This window comes from Furipterus horrens, unplaced genomic scaffold (genome assembly GCF_987537825.1).
Source record: "Furipterus horrens unplaced genomic scaffold, mFurHor1.1.pri manual_scaffold_4, whole genome shotgun sequence".
In the NCBI taxonomy this organism is placed as follows: Eukaryota; Metazoa; Chordata; class Mammalia; order Chiroptera; family Furipteridae; genus Furipterus; species Furipterus horrens.
In genome coordinates, this window is record NW_028327174.1 from 68680788 (window position 1) to 68694404 (window position 13617).

At 40.6% G+C, this 13617-nt stretch overlaps 1 protein-coding gene across 1 annotated transcript in view; it reads left to right on the forward strand.

Annotated features, from left to right (window-relative positions):
- The first annotated feature begins 2757 nt into the window (after nucleotides 1-2757).
- LGR5 (leucine rich repeat containing G protein-coupled receptor 5) overlaps nucleotides 2758-13617 on the forward strand; it is a 140173-nt gene continuing 129313 nt past the window's right edge. Inside the window, exon 1 of the mRNA XM_090273622.1 lies at nucleotides 2758-3254. Within this exon, the coding sequence (XP_090129748.1) occupies nucleotides 3043-3254 (212 nt within the window). The 5' untranslated portion in view covers nucleotides 2758-3042. The remainder of the gene's footprint in view (nucleotides 3255-13617) is intronic.

The window sequence follows — 13617 nt, forward strand, 5'->3', positions numbered from 1 at the left end:
TTCGTGTGTGTGTGTGTGTGTGTGTGTGTGTGTGTAAGAAATCAAGTTGCTGTTTTCCTCTCTGTCAGCTATGATAAAGTGATTAACATACATGCATTCAAGTAATAAAATCACTATTAGTTGAACCATTCTTATTTTCAACCCTTATGATTTTCTATGTTAAGGTCCACAAGACCTTGAGCATTCATGGTTTGTCCAATTAGGTGGTAATAGAGTACAAATGGCTTTAGCTCCAGGTTTTTAAAAGATGACCTTAAGATTGTGTTTCACTCATTCATGTCCATTATCTGGTGAACTTTCTCCACATGGCAGAATGGCAAGCCTCCTAAGCTTCAAATTTCCTTGCCCTTAGAGCTCATGAAGCCAGAGAAGACCCTGTCATCCCAGGGTGCATGACAATCCCCCAAACAGATTTAGATTTCTCTACTTAGGTCATATAGGTACCTACCAAGAGGTAGGGAGGCGAGGCCACAGCAGTGATATAACCCTACCAGAATCACCTAAGGTTTCAGAGGTAGTTTCTCCAAGGAAAAATGTAGAGTGCTTTTTCCAAAAGGAGGGAAGAGAAATGCTGGGCATGCAAAAAAAAAAAGGTAACATGTTCATTTCACCTGGCTTCCCTCATTTAAGTGAATCGGAAATCCCTCTGCTCTACATGAATTTATTACCAAGCTTCAATTCCTGAAAAGAAAGGCACCAGCACAGGTTGAAAATCTACTCTGCTATAGTCCAAGTTTCAGACATTTTAAAATGTAGAACTACATAGGTGACTAATATCCTCCATTTACAAGGAAGGTAACTGAGACTTAGGTTCATTCTGTGCCTCTGATCACATAGCCTGAAACTGGCAGAACCTAGATTCAGAGCTAGTTCTGCACGATGTATTCCACAACCAAAGTCCTACACTCTTCTTAGCAACCTGAAGTCAAAGAAAGGATTGCCAAATATCCTTAGATAGTAGACACAATCATATTTGGATGTCTGTGTTGGTAAATCAATCAGTCAGTAAACATTTGTTAATTCCCCACTACCATGAGCTCATAGTGTGAGTCCTACAAGTAAAGACAACTAACTGGCCTAGTCCCTGCCTCCAAAATCACCAATAAAGTTGGCAAATGAAACAAATATGCCATCAAGAAAACTTTAGAGCTAAACTATGATATGTGGTACTTTTAACATAACCTTCAGTGAATTCAGAATAAGTGTGGAAGAAATGGCTGCAAGAAGCAAGAATAATGTGAGAGTAAGCAGAAGAATGGGAGTGGATGTAGTGTGCATAGCGACAAGCAAAGGAACAGCCTAACATTGGGCACTGCAATGATATCCAGAAACCAAGGTTAACTCACAGTTTTCAGCAGCTACTGTCAATTTTTCCAAAACCTCTGGGCCAGAGTTCCTTTATTTGCAAAATGAGGAGGATGGAGTCTATAAATCTTAGCTACTCTCTCCCTCCATCTAATCCAAAGAATCAAAAAGTTGCCTGCTAATTATGGGATTCACCCAAGAAAAGATCATCTTTGGAATACTAATTCAGGTCCAGGAAGCTATATATTTTTTACACACATGATCAGCCAGGTTTGAGGATCACTTCTTAAATGAAGGAGGGTAAATATACCTCACACAAAAAGAGCAGGGCAGAATCTTCCCAACTATAAAATCCAGAAGTTCATATGGGAAAGTCATCAGAACAGGCTAACTGGAAGAAGATTAAGAGAGACCTTGAAAGCCAAAAGGTTCTCTGCTTTCATGAAGCAAGGAGGCATTGTGCCCCAGAGTGAAAACTGTGTATTTTTGTGAGTTGATGTGGCAGGCTTGGGCCGTCACCTCTTTCAGCCACTCACTCAGGTCTGAAGACACTAAAGTGTTCTTCACTGAGGCCTTCTCTCCAAGAAAGCCCTGAGTCCCTTTCCTCCTTTCTCCTGCAGGTTCAATGTAGGATACTGAAGTGTGTAAAATCGTGCATTTTGCAGTGGCCCTGGGAGGTGATTCTCAAAGCCCAGTGCCTCTCTAGGTGGGACTGCACTTATTTAGTGAACCTTGAGACACAGGACGAAAGGGCCTCAAACAAAAAAGCAAACAGCCATCTGTCCGGCTGTCTGTCCCGCATCATTTTACTAGAGGTGACTTTCAGAGGAGCCTAAAATGCTGAAAACGCAATCACTTCGACTTCTCACCAATGAATTAGGAAGGCAGCATTGGAGAGCTTGCTGCTCACGAGCTGCATTTATGTAGCCAGTAACCCAGCACTTTGATGTTAGGGTAAAAGTGAGGCTGACAGTGAGGCTTGAGGTAAGGATGAAAACGACCACCCATCATCCGCCCGGGGACGTTTTTCTCCTTCTGGATTGGACTTTAGTCTTTTTTCTTTCTTTCCTTTAAAGCGCTTCGTGTATTTCATCCATTATTTCAAGTAGGCTTGGAGGAGGCTTGACGCATCCTTTGATCCCCGCGCACCCATCTGTGCCGCTGTGAGGCAGGTCTCTTTTGGCTCACGGATCTGGGTCGCCAGGACGCGGGCAGGAGTGAGGGTGAGGGTCCTCTGCGCCTCACACCCTGCTATGCGCGGAAATCCGCAGCCCGGAGGCAAAGCTGGAGGGCCGAGAACTCGCCTGCACCTCGCACCGCCGGCAGCCTCCCAGCCTCGGACTCCAGAAAGGAGGGAGGGGGCGGGAGGAGGGAAAGTGGGGCTGGGCGGAGGGTGCCTGGGAATCAGGACTGCGCTGACGTCACTGGGCGCGCAATTCGGGCTGGAGAGCTTTAAAAAAGGAGCGTGCGAGCGGAGATGCTGCTCCACACCGAGCAGGCCTCCTGCAGCAGCAACGCTCACCGCCCCTGCAGCGGCTGCAGCCAGGGGGGCCGCTCCCGAGGTCCGCGGAGATTCTCCTCGGCGCCCTGCGCGGGGGCAGGAACGCTGCGCCCCGCGCTGCAGACGCCCACTGAGCAGCTGAAGCCTGCGGAGTCGCGTCCGGCGCGGCACGGTCCACAGCACCCCGGACGCTGCCCTGTGACCACGTCCCGCTCGCGGCCCCCTGCTCGGGCACCATGGACACCTCCTCGGTCCGCGTGCTCCTGTCCTTGCCGGTCCTGCTGCAGCTGGCGGCTGGGGGCGGCTCGCCGAGACCCGGCACGCTGCTGCGGGGCTGCCCCCCGCGCTGTCAGTGCGAGCCAGACGGCAGGATGCTGCTCAGGGTCGACTGCTCGGACCTGGGGCTCTCGGAGCTGCCCTCCAACCTCAGCGTCTTCACCTCCTACCTGTAAGTGCGCCCCACTCCACTCTGCGATGGGGGTCGGGGGGGGGGGAGGCAGGCTAGTCCAAGACCAGGGTGGGGGCTCCACGCTCCCGCCTGCTCCGAAAGGGGGCGGGCGCGTTTGCCAAGGTCGTCTTGGCCTGCAGTGTTTGGGCCCCAGGGACGTGCACGTGTGTCAGCCGGTAGCAGGACCGCACTTTCCGGGCCGCAGACAAACAGCTTCAAGTGCAACCCCGGGAAAGCGCTGGTGCGCCTCGGCTTCTCGGCCCGGTTCTAGTCAGATCGTAGAGCGAATTCCTCCGGGCGTGGGCATTTGCCTGCAGTGTGGTGGGCATTTGTGCCCGTGAGCCTGAAACCCGCAGTCTGGCCTCCCGGCTGGTCCCTGCCCCAGGCTCCCCTCCCCTCCGTGTCCTGTCGCGTTCCAAGAAGAGATGGACTGTAAAAAGTTTTCCCCGAGAACTCCAACTTGCCCAGTTACAAAGGAACTTATTCTGCATCCCTTGCACCGTCGCATAATGTAACATTTTTTCTTCCTTTCATGCTTTTTTTAATGAAGTGATTAAAATGTGGCAACCACAAACCCTGATTAGAGCTGCCAGAATGTTATCTTTACCTTTGGCTGCCCGAGCCGCCCTTTGAAGTGCCGACCGCCACGGTGTAATCTTTAACCATCTCCTCCTCCTGCCGCGGAGGAAAAGGGAAGTGGGCTGAAGGCGGCGGGCCGGTCAACAGTGGCGCCGAAACCCTAGAGGAGACCTGAAGCTTTCCGTCGTCCTCCTTCGGAGATCCTCACGCGCTTTCTTCCCCCAGCACAACCTCAAAAGAAAGCCCCAGCCGTGGAGATGAGGCGGCGGTTCATTTCGTAATACAGTATTGTCTCTGGAAAACCTACCCCTGGAGGGTAACAGGTGGTTGGGTGGATAAGACAACTACTCTCCCTCCCCCTACGGAGAATCTGGGGCTTGGTTCCTTCGGGCAGAGAGACCAGGGTCCAGGCCACTCGGGAAAAGGGCACCGGTGACTTAAAGGTGACACGTTTAGGTTTTAGGTTGAGCCCACCCCAGGCTCACACAACCTCCGTTTCGGCTTCTCTAAAGTACCTTGGCAGGAGCTAGGTGGGATGTTTGTGAACTCGTTCTTTTCTCTGTTTAGTTTTTTCCGGAGGGAAGAAACATGAAAAGGCTTGCACAATGCCTTCCGCTAAATAGTGATTCTTTTCCTGGAGACAGACCGAGGAAGGAAAAAAAATGCAGTGTTGTTTTTTTTTTTTACTTGTTTAATATGCATTCAAAGAGGTGGACCATCCTGCTAAAATTTTGGTATTAGTAGGTGGCAATCCCCTCCTCATCTACCATAAAACTATTTTAACTGCTTTTCTTTACCTGAAAGCATTATAAAATTATGTTTCCCCACCAGGTTTCCCTTCAATCACACTCATTGACTGTGGCAGTGTTTTGTTCTGTTTTGGGTTGTTGTTTTTTTCACAATGATAGAAATCTATTCTCCTAAGTGATTGTTCTCTAAGAATTCACATTTCCTCCCCCTAAACAGCTGTTTGTACTACAGAGTGAAGTGCTCATCCTGAAATGTCTCTGCTTTAACTGAACTCAGTGTTTCAAGAGTCATGTGTCCTCCTGTGTAGTGAGTTTCTGAGAGCAGTGCGGCAATTGCACCTAAAAACCTGGCACTATTTTTCGCCATTACACTAAAGAAATGGACTCTTGTTACAAGAGAAGTGTGTGGTCCTCCCCAAGCACTTACCTGTTAGAATCATACGCTCATTTGAAAACATGTTTAAGAACACAGAAAATAAATTTATGAATAGCATCGGGATGCTTTTTTCCCCACATGAAAGAACGAACAATTGTTAGGCTTCTGTTACTAGAATTTGGCATGAAATGCTGTTTCAGATCATTTCCCACATACCGCAAATGCATTTAACTGCATCCTCCATGTGCTCAGGAAATCTTTCTGCCACTGTTCGCTATCTATCGTTATAGATAACTTCTTGGAGTTTAAACACCATTAGGAAATTGTCATCTTCTCATAATGTTTGATGACAGTCTGTACCCTGGCCTAAGGGGAAATTTTCTCCGTGCCCTATAAAATATTAAACTCAGGGTTTCTGTGAAAAGTGTCACAGTGAATGTTAAATACTTGCTTCTAATGATTAACATTTTGAGGAGTATGAGTGCAAAATGTAGAAATCAGTCCTGAAGTAAGTAACTAAGCTGATGTTCTTCCTAATAAGTGTTTTCAGAATTTGTTCTCCGTATAGAGCACAAAATGACAGGGCCCATGGGATGCCCTTCCTTCATGGGTTGAGGGGTTTGGGGTTTTTTGTTTTTTATTTTTACAACCATGGAAAATCTGTGCAGACATTAAGGGTAGATGGTGCCCTCTTTTGGTTACACCTAGAATTATCTAACCATGTCTGCCTTCACGTGTACACTCATAACCTAAAAGAAGAATTTTTATTTACTCATATTCAAATAAATAAGTATGTATCTTACTGGTTTTCTTATCTTAAGATATAGCTTCCCTTTGCTCTTGAAAGGGAACACTAAGTTACAGCCCCATGCTGCTGGGGCCCAGCGATCATTAAGCTCTGATGAGAAAGATGCTGTGTGTGAGGACTCATGGGTAAAAGACCAGACTGCTATCTTTTTTTGTTTGTAATAGGTTATCACCATTTATTTGAGTCAAAGTGTTATCTCTTAATCTTCCTTCCTTCCCCACGAAAGAACAAGCATTTCATTTTCTTCAAACAGATTGATGATGGCAAGTTCCAGCTGTACACATTTGGCAAATAGATTTTACCACAATCTGAGAGCTGGCTAGTCAGACTCCTAGGTAAAGAAAGTTTCCTAACTCTCTTCATAGAAGGCTAAAGCTATTTATGTGCAGTTTTATAGTCTTTCTTCCCCAGAAAAGCTAAATCGTAAGCCAACATTAATATTAACTCTCTTTTCTTTCTGAACTGCATTGCCCAGCTGATCTGTCATTGGGCTACAGAACATGGTGGAAACACTGGAAAATCTCCATCTTAATTCTCTCTCTGTCTCTCTCTCTGTCTCTCTGTCTCTCTCTCTGTCTCTCTCTCTCTCTCTCTCTCTCTGTCTCTGTCTCTCTGTCTCTCTCTCTCTCTCTCTTTTCCCTGTAGTTATGGGCTCTGATTTTATAAAAGAGTCTAATAAAGCTTACTCGGGAGAAAATAAAGAAAACACCAAGGTTGAAACAGAAAAGCAGACAATAATTGTTGACAATGTTTAATACATCTCAATTTACCAGTAACAATTTATCAGAAGTAGCTCTAGCTTCTAATCATATTATAGGTGAGTTATTTTAATGTACCAAATGTGAACATTTTGAAAATATATTCAAATAAAAGTTCTGGAAAATAAGCTACCCTCTGCCACTTTGATGTGTGATTCATCCAGTTAGTATGGCATCCAAATAGAAAACTAAATTCTGTTGAACATCCTAATATAGTAAATATATTTTTATTTATTGATCTAGAACAGCCATTTTACTTTTAAATGAAAGCAGAGTTTTTTCTTGCTGTTGCTTAACGACATGAATATTTCATCCACAAGCAAATTTATGCCACATGAACCAAAGAAACTGAAGAAAGATTTGTTTTTTAATTTAATGTATGTAGTTTGGTTACTTTTCCATATGTAACTTTGGAACAAAATTGCATTTTACACGTAATTAGTAAAACTGGTATTAATAAGAACCTATCAAAAACCTCACTTGGTTAAATTAAGTACAGCCCTGGTGTCATACATGTGTTTTAAGCATTTAAAATGCAGTTTCAATATTTAAAAACATTTTTTAAGTCATTGAAAAATGGTTTCACATAATTCTGCTTCCCTTCAAGGAAAGGAAAGTATTTCAAATAAAGGAAAATGTTTGTACTTTAGCAATGGTTACAAAACCTTAGCTGTTATAATAGTCTTAAAATTTATACCAATTCCAAAATTATAGTTTGCTCTACAACCTACTTTTAAAATTCATTTAAAATATATTGATGCCAATGACTTTTCTGTATTTTAATCAAATTCTTTCTTTTCTCCAGGATTCACAGTTTGTTTGTTTGTTTTCTTTTTACTGGTGTTTTTATTATGTGGGCAGTAATTGAAACTAATTGACAAAGTAGTCTGAGTGATTATTTTTAAGTAGTGGCTCTGATTCAAACATATAGCATAGATTCAAAATATTTTACTGAATATGTCTAACATATGCATTCAGAGTTTGTGTGATAAGAATAAATTTTTACATATAATTAAACATAATCTTCAATCTTTTTCCTTCTTACTCTTTACCTTCTTCAAACTAAAGGAATTCTGATCATCAACAGAAGGTAGCAATCACAAATAAGTTAGAAGATTATAATAAAAAAATAACCTTTGTAGTTAAATAAAGCTATTTTTTGATAATGGAACCATTCTCACTTGGATGTATTTAAAGTTCAGAAACACAGACTGGTCTATAATTTGTCACAGTTAACTTATTAATCTGTAGTATTTGATAGTTTATCATTTCTAAAACATAACTGTCAAAAACATAGGAATGATAACCAAGTAAATAACCCAGTAAAGCTATGATTTAAAATTAAAGACATTACAGAATATTTATGCTTTTATAACTGATACTTAATATGTACCTACCATGGTAAAGCAATTTTAAATTTCTTCTATTAAATTCATACATTTAAGTCATTTTAGCTCTAAGTTTAATTATGTTTCCAATTAATCCAAATCACATGCCATAAGATAGAAATGAAAAACAGCAGTGAACTCTCTATGAGCAATTTTGTGAAGGAATTTTTTGGTGGTGTTTGGTTATTTATATAAATTTAGAATAATACTAAATGGTACTTTTACTTGTAAAATCCCCACAAGTGGATGTTTCCAGTAAGCTGAATTTTTCATGAGAATGCAAATTTCTTTGAGATTCAACCTCCTCACTCTTGTTGTAATGTTTTCCTTTATGGAATCTCATCATAGAGGCATCAGACTGGCATCAGAGCCACCACTGATATACTACATACCAAAGAAAACAAGTTGATTATCTAGTTATGTTGTTATTTTTGTTGTATCTTAGTAAAATTTTATTTGTTAAATCTGCTTATGAATCCAAACCTGCTAGAACTCTTATTCCCAGATCTGTCAGCACCAATCCACATTTTTATTCAGTCATTGTAGATATTAACCACATGCTTAATTTCACCGGTGGACTTCATTGTCTATGGCAAAGGAGACATTTCACAGGCTATAAGGTAGAACTTTTCATAAAATTTTTCATAATTTAAAATTAATTTTGTTCTTCATAGGTTACATGGTAGGAAACAGGCCCATTCTTGAAATCCCTGGCATTTTCTCCTACTCTTTCCAGTTAATATTTTTTGTTCCATTGATTGAGCCCAATGGATATGCCTTATTGAAAGTGGCAGGTAGAACATTAGCCATTTGATTTCAAGAAGTCACCTAGTGATAATGCTAAAAGACTGTCAACAGTGTGTTAGCATTAGTAGGGGAACTGTTTAAAAGTTGCTTCATAAGCAGAAGTCCTTCCTCATTCCCTCATCTATTACCCCTGTTTTCAGTGCTTAAATCTGGGATTGGAGAAGCTGAAATTTACTTTAAGAGTATGCAAAGGAACCAGCCCATGTCCATGAAATCATCTTTCGTCAAGTCAGATGGAATAACACTCTAGGTGTGATGATGGGCTCTCTTTCCTTCAGGGTTTATCCTCCTCCCTAGGCTGTGAGCTCTTCCATGGTAGGAAATTTTCACTTTTATCCCATTGCCCACATCAGTGTCTGACACTTGAGATATTTAGTAAATATTTGTCATGCCAAGTTGAATAGAATTGGCTGAACTGGCTGTTGAAATCCCAGTGGCTAAAAGACATCAGAGAAAGATAGAGAACTGCTTATCTGTGAAGTAACAGAACATCACAGGCTACTGGGATCCCCCAATTATGACCCAGCCCCATTTGACATACAGTTATATTGTGTTCAGCTTAAATGATGCAACAAGTCGTTTGTTTCAACAAACACACAAGAATGTGCTAGGTAATTCTTTTGTTATTTTAATAACAATAACAATAAAAACAGCTGACATTTATATTGTTCTTCTTGAGTTCCAGGTATTATGCTAAGTACTTTACTCAATCATATACCCCACAACAACCTTATAACACAGGTACTATTTTCAGTCTTAACTTGGGGGCCTATAAAACTTATTCCAAGGCTATTTCCCTTGCTCAAAATATTTTGGACTTCTTTGAAGTTATCTTCAGGACAAGTTTACCAGAAACACAAGAAAACCAGCCTTCTAATTTATGGTTATGCCTCAAAGTAAATGTAATTGGTGCTGAAATATTTCAGCACATTTTTCTTTTCAGGAACACAATTTATGAAGCTCTGAGAAATGTGGTTTTTAAGTTTTCAATAAAATGAGAATTATAGGCCAAGCTTTTAAGTTCAGTAAATACCTTTTCACCTTTTCTTGTCTCCAAGTCAGAGATAAGTTGTGGTAGCTGCCTGGGTATTATAAAGAGTGATCGATTGACTGATAACCTCCAAGTCAAGAATAAAACTATTTTTTTTTCTATGATCGGATCTATGTATCAAGGAAAGTAGTTACATTCTTTGGAATTACTACTTTCAGAGAGACATGAACGTTCTTAGCAGTCCAATGTTATTTGAGTTTGTATTCACCTTTATAACTGATGAGATTAAATGAATTGATGTTATGAAGATCTTCTCCATACTGGCATATATTTGATTTGAAATGGAGAATTATCTCAAAGTTTATATATAGAATATAGTTTACATATTATATATGTGTATATATGCTAACCTTACATGCATGCCTTCCTTTCCAAAGTCTACACTAAGACAAACGCATAAGAATTTATATTATATGTGTGTGTGTGTGTGTGTGTGTGCGTGTGTATGTATGTATGTATATTGCATAGTTTAACAATTATGGCACTGATACAGATTTCTTTGTAATTTATTAAACAGAAATCTAGGTAAGTCAGAAAAGCTTTCCTTAACTATTCATTTAATCTTTTCAGTCCTTCAATTCATGTGCTGCTGTAAACCTAACATGTGCTGAACACTTATTATATTACAAAGTTACCGTGAAAAACAAATAGGTGGCCAGTTACTTACAAAGCATCTTCAGTATAAATAGCCCTGCACCAAGCACGTACTGATGTTTAGAAAATTTAGGAAATATTGAAATATAATCTCTAAAATTTCTTAAAATAGTGCTCTCAAATATTATTTTCTATTGACTAATCATTAATAATTTTGAATTGTCCAGCAATTCCTAATTTTCAAGTGTCTCATTTTCTAATGTATGCACATGACTTGCATATTCTGTCTTCCTGGCCTTCAGAACGAGTTTTGTTACATCTTCTAACATGGATTGTGGTGGGTAAGGAAGAGGAAATCGATCTCATGCACACTAAACACACACCAACACCTCAGTAAGAAACAATTTCTTTCGTGCCACGTCCTCAATGGAAATGATACATAACGTTGACATGGCTTGACAGTGGTGAGACAACCCTTTGGAGGAAAGAAACTGAGCTGGCTGTGTGAAGGCACCTTCTGTTCGGTTCAGAAGCTGAAATGCAGAAGACAATTGTCCTGGCAAAGGGAGCCCAGCCCCAGCTGAGAACGAGTGCACCGAGCTGACCTTCCTCAACAGCCTGCCAGCTGAGATTAAGGTTTCCTTTTTCCTCAAGTGGTCCCTTGTTAGCCCAGCCTCTTCCCCAGTGTCGCTCATCTTTCACAACTGGAAGCCAAATGTTTTAAACTGTTACTCAGTTTTATAGCCGAATTCCTTTACTTCCTCCTTCCACCTCCTTTTCTCTCTCCCTCACACACACACAGTGATGGCTAACCTATATACCTTCCTTCTCAAAGTCTACACTAGAAGAGAACCTAAACATTTTTATGTTTTACTAAAACACTAGTAAATATTTTTGTGCTTCTTATATTTTTGTGCTTCTTTTATTCTTGAAAACTTGATTAAGTACAACAGGAACTTCTACAAAAGATACCTGTTTGCAAAAATAACCTGCCTTTGGTCCGAAGGCACAAAAGTGTAGTTCTCAAGAAAATAGAAAACCACACATGATCTCAAGTGGAAAAAATATAAAGAATTTGCTGAATTTTTAACCTTTAGCACATAACAAAAGATATTATTTTTAACTTGGTTGGTTAATGTGGGCTGTGTTAGAACTTTCATTGTGTTATGTTTGGGTTTACCCAGTGTTATTTTAATGAGTTTATTGGTTCAACACAAAAAACACCACATGGCACTTGAAGATCTTAGGTTATAAATTTTCTTGTAAGGCACTTACTTGAAGGAACTCAGTTACATAATCAATTGGTCTTTTAAATTTATCAGCACAAAAATAAGCTTTTGCTTTTTATATGCATATACAGTGAGAATTATTTGATTATAAAAAAAACAAATAAAAATTCCCGTGGAAGAAGTTACATTCCTTAATCATTTATTTAATATATATATTGAGGCTTTTACAATAAACACTTATTTCACCATGAATCTATAGAATGAGCGTGAAGTCTTCTAGTAATTACTGAGGTAAGAAGTCTTCCTCTTTATTCTCTCTTCACCCTTCCTGTTCCAGTGGGACCCTTCCCAGACATGCCTGCATTTGGCAGCAGGTCTGCTCTTAACTGTTACAGTGTTAACTGCCCAACAGAGTAAAGCCCAGCCAAAAACAAAAAATGGCAAGAGAGGTGGTAAGGCTAACTGAGGGAATCTGCTACCCAAGGAACAGTGCAGGCAGAACTGAGAGACTGAGACTTCACTGGGCACCCTGTCCCCAGATGGTTCACTTCTCCTGTGTCTCTCTTAATCCTTTTCCATCCCTTGCTTCTAGAGAACATCAGAGGAGGACTAGAAGGACACATTTTTCTTATTTCAAGACACTTTCTCCCCAGGGCTTCAAACTACAAAATGAAGGGAGGTTAGAATAGTCTTTTGAGATTAAAGTATCAACTCCAAGTGCACCAAAATTGGGGTCTTTGACTTTAACTTGGGGAAGCCATGTTTCTATCCTTGTGGTGGAAGACTTGAACTCACCACAGTCACATTCTCTGGGACTCAGGGCAACAGAACACAGGAGGAAGTTCAAGATCTTTTTTTAGTGAGTTTTCAAGCTCGGGTAGCAAAAGGAAATCCTAGTTAAACCAGATTCTCCCAGGGTGTAAGCATATCTCATTTGAAGAGCTCAAAAATTTTAGCGACATGATTAACTGACAGCAAATATCCACCTTCCACCTTACAGCTGCCGGCCTTCCAGCTTAAGTTCCACTTCCTTGGGCTCTTATAATCATGAGAAGTGTTGGGTGGATATGAACTGATCCCAAATGACTGTTAACATAGGAATTTGAAGCTCCCTTTGCCTCAGCTGTAGAAACTCCTCAGAACATAGTTAATTGTATACTTGGAAGGAAATGCTAATTTTGGTAGATTTACATTAATTATAATAAAACCAATTCAGAGTTTGAACTAATAGCTAACTACAGTTAGAGTAAGTTCTATCATAAAGAACTCAAGGATAATCTTTTATCCACAAATTACCAGAATGACTAAGCTGTATACCTAAGGTCACATTACACAGTGCAAGACTGAAATTTAATCATGATTGCTAGAGCATTGCCCTATTTGCCCAAATAAACGGAATTAAAATCATTTAGATGTATTACAGAGGTTTTGAATGATTCAAACACAATGTCTACCCATGCATGGGGCTTAGAATGGAAAAGACTTTGGAAGTCACCTAATCCAACACCTTATTTCATAGATTATGAAAATCATGCTCATAAGACGTAAATGATGTCCTCAAAATCATGTAGCTGGCAAAAACGGAATTAGAACCCAAGTGTCCTAAAAACCCTAGTCTAGTGCTCCTTCCTCTCAACTTTTTGCTGCAATGCCAGATACTCAAATGAATTACTCTGTTACTTTTCTAGATGTTTCCCAGTTTTTTATTTGTGACCTTAATTTGCCTAAATTTAGGTCTCATAAATGTCTCTTGTATCTGTTCCCATTCTCCTCCAGCACTAAAACTGCATTTGTTCAGGCTCTCCTCACTCTTCTCCTGGATAACTGTGACAGTCTCCTGTCTTGGTTTGCACAGACCCCCCCACCCCCCAACACCAAGACACACACTCCCTGCCACCCACTAGTTTGTCCAAGATGCAACTCTGCTCATGTCTCTCTTATGGTCAATCCCTCAGTGGATTCCTATCTCTTTCATGATACGATTGAACTCAGTTTAACCCACAGAGCCAACTTCTCTTGCATCA